An 11,181-nucleotide genomic window follows, 5' to 3' on the forward strand; every position below is an offset into this window, starting at 1 on the left:
GTTTTGGATATTTCTATTTGAACATTTTGTTTACATGCATCTTTATTTCTGTATTCTTGTTTTGGTGTGTTTTTGAATTTCTTTCAGGCTTGTGAACAAAGTTTATCTTATTAACAAAAAATTCTAAAATTTTATACTTCCCATCTCAAAGTAAGATTTTATCTTTTCTTAGGTCGGATAAAATGACAACAACCCAATTATCTGGGTAAAAAAAAAAATTCTTAAGAGAATCCAAATCAAATCCAGGTATTTATTTTTTCAATTATTTATTCTTTGAAGAATGAGGTACTAGTTTATTGCAAAATGTTTATTGGGGGGGGCACCTTTTTAGGGGGAAAAAAAGCAAAAGGGGGGGGATTCTTTTGGTGTGGGGGGGGGGGGGGCGCGCCCCCCCCCCCGGGAAACCCCCCCCCCCCCCTTGGGGGGGGGGGGGGGCGCGCCGCCGCCCCCCCCCCCCCCCCCCCCCCCCCCCCCCCCCCCCCCCCCCCCCCCCCCCCCCCCCCCCCCCCCCCCCCCCCCCCCCCCCCCCCCCCCCCCCCCCCCCCCCCCCCCCCCCCCCCCCCCCCCCCCCCCCCCCCCCCCCCCCCCCCCCCCCCCCCCCCCCCCCCCCCCCCCCCCCCCCCCCCCCCCCCCCCCCCCCCCCCCCCCCCCCCCCCCCCCCCCCCCCCCCCCCCCCCCCCCCCCCCCCCCCCCCCCCCCCCCCCCCCCCCCCCCCCCCCCCCCCCCCCCCCCCCCCCCCCCCCCCCCCCCCCCCCCCCCCCCCCCCCCCCCCCCCCCCCCCCCCCCCCCCCCCCCCCCCCCCCCCCCCCCCCCCCCCCCCCCCCCCCCCCCCCCCCCCCCCCCCCCCCCCCCCCCCCCCCCCCCCCCCCCCCCCCCCCCCCCCCCCCCCCCCCCCCCCCCCCCCCCCCCCCCCCCCCCCCCCCCCCCCCCCCCCGCCCCCTCCCCCCCCTCCCGCGGGTTCGCCGGGGGTGGGGTGGTTGTTGTTTTTTTTTTTTTCCCCCATTGTGGGTTGCCCGCCGGGGCGGCGTCCCCCTGGGGTGTGCCGCCCGGCGTGTAATGTTGTTTTGGGTTCTTGTCTGGGTTGGTTCCACAAAATGTTTATTGGGTTGAGCAACTTATTAAGGTGAAAGAAAGTACAATAGCACTTCTTTAGAATAATTAATGATAACCAGAAAATCAGTTTTAATTATTATAAAAGAAGTTAGGCTTAAGCTTCGTTGTTTCCCATTGTACGCTAAAACAATATCACGATCTTCAAGAGACACTTGCAGTCGTGTTCAGTTTCTGCTACTCAAACTGCAGTCCCAGAAAATCGAGCTGAAGAAAGAAAAAGTAGCGAAGAGAAGTGTTTCAAATAATAGTTTCTCTGTTTCTGTGATGAAAATATGAGTATGATTTCCAAGAAGGGCGTCACGAAACAAAGCCCAGCAACCTCTACGTCTCCAAGAAGTAGTAATAATAAGTAGGTTTCAGTTTTGATCGATGGAGGATTTGTTTGGACACCAACCCTTCATGGATTACTCGGAGCAGACATCATTGTGGATAGATGACATGCTTTCTCCGGCGGATTACCCGAGCTTTCTCAGCTCTGAAGTTATCCAGAACGATCGAATTCCCTTTTTCCAACCAGATCAGTGGTTCTCTTCTGCAATATCAGAGTCAGTTTCTTTCGGGGCTCATGAAATTCAAGCAAATACAGGAAGTTTTGGTGATGGGCAAGAAATGTCAAGTGTAATTAAGGCCAAAATTGCTTCTCATCCTTGTTATCCAAGACTGCTTCAAGCTTACATAGACTGTCAAAAGGTAAAGACCCAAAGAAGCTTACGTAGCAGTTAATCTTGAATGTTTCATCTCCTTCTGAAGTTTCAAACACAAATTTGCATGGTTTTTGCAGGTGGGAGCGCCACCGGAGATTGCCTGCTTGTTAGATAAAATCCGGGAAAATGATGTTTGTTGGAGAAACGCTGCAGGTGTTTCCACTAGCTTAGGTGTTGATCCGGAGCTCGATGAATTCATGGTTAGTTTGTGTTTTTTCTCTCTGTGTGTGTGTGTGTGTGTGTGTCTGTTTGGCTTGTGGGTGTGGGTTCCTGTGTGTATCTTATCTTCACTTCTTTTACTGAAGGATTTCTGGGTTTCACTATTTCTTGTTGTTTCTTTTAGGAAACATACTGTGATATGCTAGTGAAGTATAAATCGGATCTCTCCAGGCCTTTTGATGAAGCTACATCGTTCTTGAACAGGATTGAAATGCAGCTTAGCAATCTCTGCAAGGGTGGTTCTAGAAATTCTATTTCGGGTCTTTCTCTCTCTCCAACAAGTTCTATTTTTTTTTAGTGTTTTGATTTTGTTGATCTTTGTGCTTGTTGGGTTATCTTATCTTTCCTCATTTATGTGCATTTATATCTCCTTCTTAGTGGTGTTGCTGCAGTTTGTATTTATTCACTGCGTAGTAGATCTCTTCAACCTCTCATCAGAGAGGATGAAGCTCTTACCATGGGAGACAATATGAAGCTCTCCATCCCTACCTTACGAGATGTAGTAATTGTAACTGCCTGTTTTTGAGCACTGGGAGATGAATTATTAGGGCTTTGCATGGGGTTTAGCAGCACCAAACATTGATGAAGGACAAGTGTTTCATTTTTTTTCTCATTTAAATGTTTCAGGCACCCCATCTTAGTTGCAGGCTTCTGCAACGGTAGATAAAAATTGTGAAGTGTCTTTATTTTCCCTCTTCTGTTCATCTGCTGTGTGTTTTTGTTATTTTGTTGTTGTTAGTCTCCACTGGTGTTTGTTGTTTATTCTTTTTTTCCTGCTGTGCAGTCAGAAATATGAATGGTGGAAGTAAGCTTTTCTTCACAGGGATTCTGATTTTGAGATTTCAGAGCTTTCTGTTGACATGTCACGGATTGTTTGATGCCTTCTTTGGGGAATAATACAGTTTTGAGTCTTATGGCTTCTAGTACTGAGTTGTTCTTCTGTTGGACCAAAAAAAAAAAAAAGTTCTTCTTCTGGGCCGGTTTGGGAAATTATACATTTTTGAGTCTTATGGAGTTCTGGTATTGAAAGTTTTTCTTCTGGGTTTGTTAACTTCTTTTAGGTCATAAGCAATGTTAAATCCTTGATTAACACCCAATCTAGCAGCATTTAGCCATGGTGATGGATATATCCATCACATTTCTCTATCATCTTAAGATGTTTTTCTTCTGGGTTTGGGAAATTATACAGTTTTGAGTCTCATTCAGGTTTTTATTTAGTTTATCACATGACCGGCTCTCTTATTTTATGTTTTGTCTGATATACTACCAATAGTGCTCTCTCTCTCTCTCTCTCTCTCTCTCTCTCTCTCTCTCTCTCTCTCTCTCTCTCTCTCAAGTTTAAAATGTTTTGACATATTTTGATGCTGAATATGTTAACTTTCCTCATTTGAGTTTTCAGTACTCCAAAGTGTGTGTTATTGGTGTTTTGTTCATACTTGCAGAAACTCTTAGTTTTAGACTAATTTATGCTGTGCTGTTGTTATCTTATTTTTTATTTAATTCTTTTCAAAGTTGCATTACCTTGGAATTAATTGATCTCTTGTTTAATGTTATGCAATGATGTCTACCATGGACTGTATATTACTCTTTAAGGAAATTTGAAGTTCTCAAGTCATGTGGTGCATGTCTTAGTGAATGTGGTTTGATCCTTGGGAAAGGCCTAATCACTTATTCTGTTCTGCCAGCCACATATATTAAGAAAAATATAAAAGGAAGCTAAGAGGGGAAATATTTTCTTGGCAGAGAAAAGCATCTTGGAAGTTTTAACTTGCAACTCCACCAAATATAATACTAATTAGACCTGAGCCCAATCTTGGTTGTCCTGATGATCAACAACAATAGAGCACTGCACATGTGATCTCATTGCAGACTCGTGCTCGAAAAGCTTTGAGTTTGAGTAAAATAATGGTGAAGCTAGCATAACCACAAAGCAATGGACCAGTACAGATCGAGTTTGCTGCCTATTTTGTTCTTTTAGCAATTCATTTGTATGGCCAAAACTGGAAGATTATGGATACGCATGATATAGAGTTATGCTATTTTAAGTATTTATTTTAAATGGCATAGTAAACACCTCTGTTTACTTGGTCATGCTTTTTGAACTTTATGGAATTGATTGATGTTGGAGTCACAATTTTGATTTTACTTAAATGGGATGGTAGTGATTAAAATTGGTAGTTTAGTTTGGCATTTTCAATGTGAAAGTGAGACTTGGCAGGTTGGATATGGTTTGCAACTCAGTGGTAGTAATTACCTTTTCAGTTTCTTAGTATAATTATAATCTTTGTTCTCATTTCTTTTATTGTATTATGTCTTGCATTATTGATGAGGGGTCTTCTGATTTCAACTTATGATACACTGAAGATGCAGCATTATGTGCATAGATGCACTGTATTAGATTTGTCTAGAGCAATAAGTTATAATGCCACTTTTTAGATGAGTGCACCTTCTTGCACTTTTCCCAATTACTATTGCGATAGTCCTGTGGTTCTCCTTGATATACATTGATCCTGGTCCATTCCCCTTTCCATGCCCCTCTCTCCCTCCCTTTTCTTTGTAATGTTTTGTTTTTTCCCCCCAAATGAATTGTTTTATCCATGCGTTTGTCCAAGGATTATTTAGTTAAATGGACGGTGAGATTAGTAGAGTTGAAATCTGAACTATTGCCCTCCTATTACCAGTTATTATCCTCTCACCACTACTCCCAATTAAAGAAAGCTGAGTGTTGAATTCAGCCATGGCTATCTGTTAGAGTTTGGTGTTTAGTACTTGAAATTTGAAACTAGTCCTTAGTCAACCGTTCTTGCTCCCCCCAACAAATAGCCTGGGGATTCTGGTGCTTTAATTGATTTGGAGGATGGGTTGTTATGTTATTGTTAATTTATGGTATAGAGGATCTTTTCAGTGATAAACAATATAATCTAAATCAAGAGCTTTCATGAGAAGAAGAAAATTATTCCTTCTGATAAAAATGTGAGGAGACATGTTAGTATGTGAACATTTCATGTCAGGTTTCTTGCTTGCTAGAGTCATATGACATCCAAAGTTTCATTCTAGTGTTTTTTTTCCCACCTTGGGAAATGTTAAAGGCAGTTGTTTCAATTGCAGCATTTGTAGCATATTTGTTGCTCCCTGCGCTTATTTATGTGTGTTGTATAGCTAGGGATGGTCAGTTCAATGTCCAAGTCGGTGTTTAAGATTTAGGAATTTTGTCATGAATTTTATTTCTTAGTTTGCATCTGAATGGAGATTTCTTGATTTTTCTACCGTGACACATATACTGAGACTAGGTCCATTGAATCCTGGATAATATGCTGTTTCTGTTGATTTTAGATGCATGATTGGTGATGGCAGTATTGTTCTTTTAAATAAGCATACACGTGATATTTTTTGTGACTTGGGTGGAACTCATCTTTGAGAGCTAGCCATTAGGGAGAGAGGGTGCTCCGGTCCTAAAAAACCTTGCATCAGATGTGGCATTGGAACCCTAAGAACAGTTTTACGAGAACATCAAGCAGCCTCATGTTGCTGTCATAAACTGTGGGCTTGCATTTTCATGGAAAGCTTGTTGTTAGCTTGCAATCAGGATAGGAGATGAGGTTTCATGGATTGTGTGACTATGCTTTTCTCTAGGCAATGTTATGTTGGTGACGTTTGGTACTTCACCTGAGTGAACCAGGTGTGACTTAATTATATCTTTTGGCAAGTCATCTTGTTCCATCAATGTCTGGATCAATTTCTGCCACTTGATCTGTTCAATATAGCAGAAGACTTCTGTTTGGTTTCCTTTCATGTTAAGGCTGTTAATTAAGCTAGTAAGTCTACATGTCAACGGTTAGATGTGTTAAAATCCTTGTAGATGGAAATAGCTTTTCTCTGTCAATATGGGTAAGGTGGTTAATCACATTTGCAGTTGCCTGATGCTAAATTAGTGATAAGAGGTTCCAGAAATATCTGTCAGTGAATCATGGAGCATGGAGGGAAGCATTTCACCTCTCGGCTTCTGGAGGTTTCCCACCAATGATTTCCTTGCCACTGTTGAGGATATTAGACTCAAGTGGGTTGAAGACATGGTTTGACGTGCAGCAAGCCAGCAACCTTAGGAAATTAGGGTTTACCAGCCTGGATTGTTTACTCTACCCAGGCCTGCAAAACTGTGCAGATTGAAGCAGACATGGGAGAAGGATTTTGAAGACTTGGGGTCACCTACCCGTTGGTGGGAGAAGGATTTTGAAGAGTCTAGGTCACCGGGGCCATATACATGCTTTTCCACGAGTTCCTTCTTATTTTTAATGATTTTATCAGTATTCGGACGTGGGCTCTTTGTACTTATTGTGTAGTAAAGAAGGGTGTTGATCCGTGACCCGATAATAAAGGAGGAGGGTGTCTCGTAAGGAATATAGCTGTGATAGTTTTATCCGATACTGTGCCCAGTGTGCGTAAATATATAAAGTTGAAAACTTAAGAGAGATATGGGAATTGGGAATAACATGCACCCGGCTGAAACGGGTTGTGGGGTTTGCGTATGGACTCCCGCTGTTCGCGCTGTTTGTGCTGCAGCTTTCCGAGATTTCTCTCACACACAACGCATGCACAGAGCTTCAGAGGCTCTCAGACATGAGTGACTGATCAATGCTCTAGTAAATGCTGGTCCTGCTGGTTGTCTTATCAGTCATGACCTCATTGGCCCCTCCAAGCGGCTTTTGAATGATGAATGTTCCTTATTGACGTGGGCCACTGCTTGTCTCTGCCATCCTTTGGCTCCACTGGCAGCCATTGGCTAGCTCTATCAGCTTCTTCTGATCTTTGAGTCCCCACAGAGAATACAATAAAAATCCTACCTGCGCTGTTTTGATGGGTGGGTTTTATTTCTTCTCAAGCTTTTTAACACACTGATGCTATTCTTGGTTTCTCCGAGAAGCCAAGACTGACTGCACTTGTTTGGATGCCGTTCTGGGAGTGACACACCATGGACCTTCCATGAGCCATCCCTGCCATCCTCCCTGGGTCCCTGAAGGCAACTAATTAGTTTAACATGTTAAAAAGAGGAAATTTCCAAGTCCCTTTTCTTCTGTACTGGCGTCCTTTTCTTCTGGGGAAAGGGTTGAAGGTCATCATCTGATGAGATAAAAAAGATAAAGGTAGGGGTGACTGTGAGTGTTGGAGGTTTTCCATCAATCATCCATTCGCCTCTCTCTTTTTAATCTGTTGGGTTGAAAAGGATCCAAGACCCATCTCATGATTCTCATATTAATGTATCATGGTGGGCCAAGGTAGAGCTTTGAGGGTTCTGGAACTGAGGTTCCCTTGGGTAGTTTACTATTATGTGGTGAGATTTCGTATCTGGCTTAAGGAGATTCGTACTCTTGATCTCATATTGTGAGGTGGTAGTGGTGTTAATCGGTCGGGATTCAGTATAAGCAATGGATTTAAAGGGTTCTTTAAAGTCTAATCGAATGGTTTACTTCACTTTTATCTTTTAGTTCTATAATAATGATTAATGAAACTTATTCGAAAATTACTTTGAAATGAATTGATGGATCTAAAATGTTCTTTTGTAATAAAAATGTGTTAGGTCATTGTTGTGCATGCATTAATGTAGGTTCAACATTGAATGGAAATGTTTATAGGTACAATGTCTCCTTCATGATAATTGTAAGTTTATAAAAGAAATATTTAGAAAGGTATGATGGGATTAATTTTTTCTTATGTAGTTATCTAATCGTTAAGTATTACTTGGTTTAAATAGGGGTTTTTTTTTTTGAGCCCAATTATATATCTGTAATTTGCTAATCGCGAACCTTAGCTTGGTTCGTCCTGGTTGAACCGGGTCTGGCCGATACCCCTAGCTTCCGCATTTTCTGTTTGAAATGGGCTTATGACTTGTGAGTTTAGGGTTTCCTCAAGGCTTCGCCTTTGTTCCAAAAATTACGAACTACAACGACGTCTTTTGGAATTTTATTTTTGCCCAAGATGCGTGTTCTTTGGGCAAACCTCATCTGCATTTGCAGGTTTTGGCCTAACACCTGTTGTTCTTGTCAAATGGTAACCTAATCGCGTGTTGGACGATGCCCGGTCGTCCGGTTGATGGGTTGTGATTAATGGGTTAGGCACAGTTGATGATTCGCCTGGCTTGATAATCTCTCTGACGAGTGAGGCTGCAAATAATCAAGGTAAAGTGTAAGTGGGTGGGTGCGTGCCTTAAGGGTTTTCCTGTGTTTGCAGTTTGATTTGATGGCTATATTGTCAACTTGATTGGAAGTTTGAAACGACAGAACGAACCCCTTCCTCTCAATCTTGTCTACCACCTCTGTCTCTGCGCATGTGACACTGTGTTCTTTTGGCGTTCAACCCCAGGTTCTGCCTTTGGATTTCCCATTTCTCTGTGGGTCCTGATAATCTTGGCGATGCGGATGTGCAGTGGCCATGGCTTGAGACGTAGGGTCTATGGGAATTGGGTCTCCATGCGTCCGACTTATCTGTGTGGTAAGCATGAGGATGGGTTCCACGGGTAGATTACTCATAAGTGGCTCGAGTTGGCTTATGTTTTGACCTGGGTTAAGGAAGGCTCTCTACATTGATGGACTCATTGCACGGCTTTCCTCTCACATAAAAGCTTCAATTTACAGTTACACCGACATTACTTGATTAGATGTCACCAAGAACCCATTATGGAACCATGGCATGGATGTTAGATGTTCTGTGCAATCTTCTACACGGAGTCAACCCAAGGGTTTGGAGGTCTAATCCTCCCCTCCCTTGGGAAGGCGTGTAAATTTAACTTTGTTTGGCCCCTTTAGTTTCCCATTAGGATTGATTTACCCAATATCCAGGAGAAAAAATAAAGGCTTTTGCATTTCCTCAAATTTTTTTCACTGTTCATCATGGAACTAGTCTTACCCAGACCACGGGAATTTCTTTTTCTTTTTCTTAGGGATGAGGGAGAAGGTGTGGAGGGATGGAGGTTGCTATCACTTGGACCGCATCCACTTAATAATTAAGGAAGAGATAATTGTATTAAATTTTGTGGAAGTGTTTTACTTGCCCAACACCTGAATCTTTGTTTCCTTGACCCTCAAGTGTTTGATTTTCTTAAAGGGGTTAACATTTTTCCCTTCTCTGTTGTTCAGCTGGAACATTTAAGTCACCAAGAAATATGGGGTGGAAATTAACTTACAATACAAATTGTGAGACCTTAGGTATGCTAATTAGTCCCACCAATGGTTAAAAAGATTTGAGAAAACCCCTGCCAATTTTTATTTCTTTGGTAAGGAAAAAGTATTAATCTGCTGGGCAAAAGTTCTGCAGCATGATGAGGATAGATCCTGGATTCTACTTGGCAAGCCTTTTTTATGTTGGTGGGTGTATTCCCATTGTACCCATACCATACTTGACCAGATTCAGTGTTTTCAAGTCTTGCATTAACTCAAAGCATTGCCTTTGAATCATGATCTGTATGTTCCTCTGGTTTGCCAAATAGGGGCTTGCTTGGTTAATTTAAGTCTTATGTTTATCTTGAAGTGCCACCCAATGTGTACATTTTGATCTTCTGTGTTTTTATGGGTAAAATTATAAGTTGGTCCATTTTTCCTGAAAATGGGTTCATTAGTCTTCCTGGTGTTGCTATGGCCAGATTACGTGGCCTTTTGGACGAAAAATATCCGTATTTGGATCTTAACTTTTGATTTGTTATCCTGTGTCCACAGCTGACTGATTAATGCTATTGTGAAATTATGTGGCTTTGTAGAGGAAAAATGTTCTTGTTTGGATCTTAAATTTTGAGTTGTTATCCTGTTTCCACAGTTTTAACTTATGAATCCTGGTGATGTCTGCATTCCCCCCTTCCTAAAAAAAATAAAAAAAGATGGGATTTGGCTTATTACGGTTTTACCCTTTGATTGTTTGCCAGATGAAGCAGCTGGATCATCTGAAGATGATTTTAGTGGAGGGGAGATTGAGGTTCAGGAGGGTCAACCTAAAACGGAAGACCATGATCTCAAGGATAAGCTCTTCCGCAAGTATAGTGGCTATATTAGTAGCTTGAAGCAGGAATTCTCTAAGAAAAAGAAGAAAGGAAAGCTGCCTAGAGAAGCAAGGCAAACATTACTGGACTGGTGGAATGTTCATTACAAATGGCCTTACCCAACGGTAAATTACTTTAGTTTTCTCAGTGATGCCTACTTCATTTGAATATGCTGGTTCTTTATAGCAATGCTTTCATAGATAACTGTTGGCTTTAAGCTCAAAAGGGACTTCAACCTTTCAAGGTGGAGGTCTGTGCTCCCCTTACACCGCATTAGGAGGGGGAGACCTATCTCTGAATTCTAACAAGAAAAATCAGAGGTGGGTCTTCCAATGGTGAAGAAGTATGAGGAGAACACAGACTTTAGCACTTGCCTCTACTTGTGAGTCAACCTCATTGATTATCAAGCTTAATTTTGTCAGTTTGTGTTTTGCCATTTTTACAGGAGGCTGATAAGAGTGCATTAGCTGAATCCACAGGCCTGGACCAGAAACAGATAAATAATTGGTTTATAAACCAGAGGAAGCGCCACTGGAAACCGTCCGAAAACATGCAGTTCGCTCTTATGGATGGTCTTTCTAGGCCCTTTTTTATGGGTGACTTTGATGGGCTCTAATTTGTCTATTTGTGTTTGTGTTTGTTGTATTCTTGGATCTGCCTTGGTAATACTACTGCAAAGTAAACTAAAGTTCAATTGTGCATTCCCTTCGTATTCTGTGGCTTTGTTGTCCCAAGATTTGGTTCTGTTTACGGGCAATTGATTATAGTGGTTGAAGAGAATGTTTTGAATTGCTTAAAACAATTGTTCTTGCAAATTCCGGTAGCCCATGTCAAGATCCATTTCAACCTAGTCAATTCTTATGAGGTGTTTAATAACTTTTTGACTGCATTTGGTAAAATTTTCAATAAATTATGAATTTTTCGATATAGGTACGTGACGTACGTCAGAGAATCATTGTACCATTATTATTTTGTAAAATTCAGAAAGAATTTCCTGGGTGCCAACATAGCCTTGAGTTTGTAAGAGATTGAGCATTCAAAATTTGGCAATAGTCCTACCCTTGATGCTGAGGTGGATGATGCCATTACTTCAAATTTCTGCCAATTTTTCGTGTAAATTGT

The 11,181-nt window shown here is 42.2% G+C and overlaps 1 protein-coding gene across 1 annotated transcript; it reads left to right on the forward strand.

The window, feature by feature from the left end:
- Positions 1 to 1,240: 1,240 nt before the first annotated feature.
- Positions 1,241 to 11,086, forward strand: LOC149007079 (homeobox protein knotted-1-like 6). The gene is made up of 5 exons (XM_089165342.1): positions 1,241 to 1,803; positions 1,895 to 2,017; positions 2,161 to 2,296; positions 9,946 to 10,184; positions 10,505 to 11,086. Exons 1-5 carry the CDS (start codon positions 1,483 to 1,485, stop codon positions 10,673 to 10,675), a joined length of 990 nt encoding a protein of 329 aa, XP_089021468.1. The 5' UTR covers positions 1,241 to 1,482; the 3' UTR covers positions 10,676 to 11,086.
- The last annotated feature ends 95 nt before the right edge of the window (positions 11,087 to 11,181 follow it).

This window comes from Hakea prostrata, chromosome 8 (genome assembly GCF_041222555.1).
Source record: "Hakea prostrata isolate BN-2017 chromosome 8, UWA_Hpros_2, whole genome shotgun sequence".
Taxonomy (NCBI): domain Eukaryota; kingdom Viridiplantae; phylum Streptophyta; class Magnoliopsida; order Proteales; family Proteaceae; genus Hakea; species Hakea prostrata.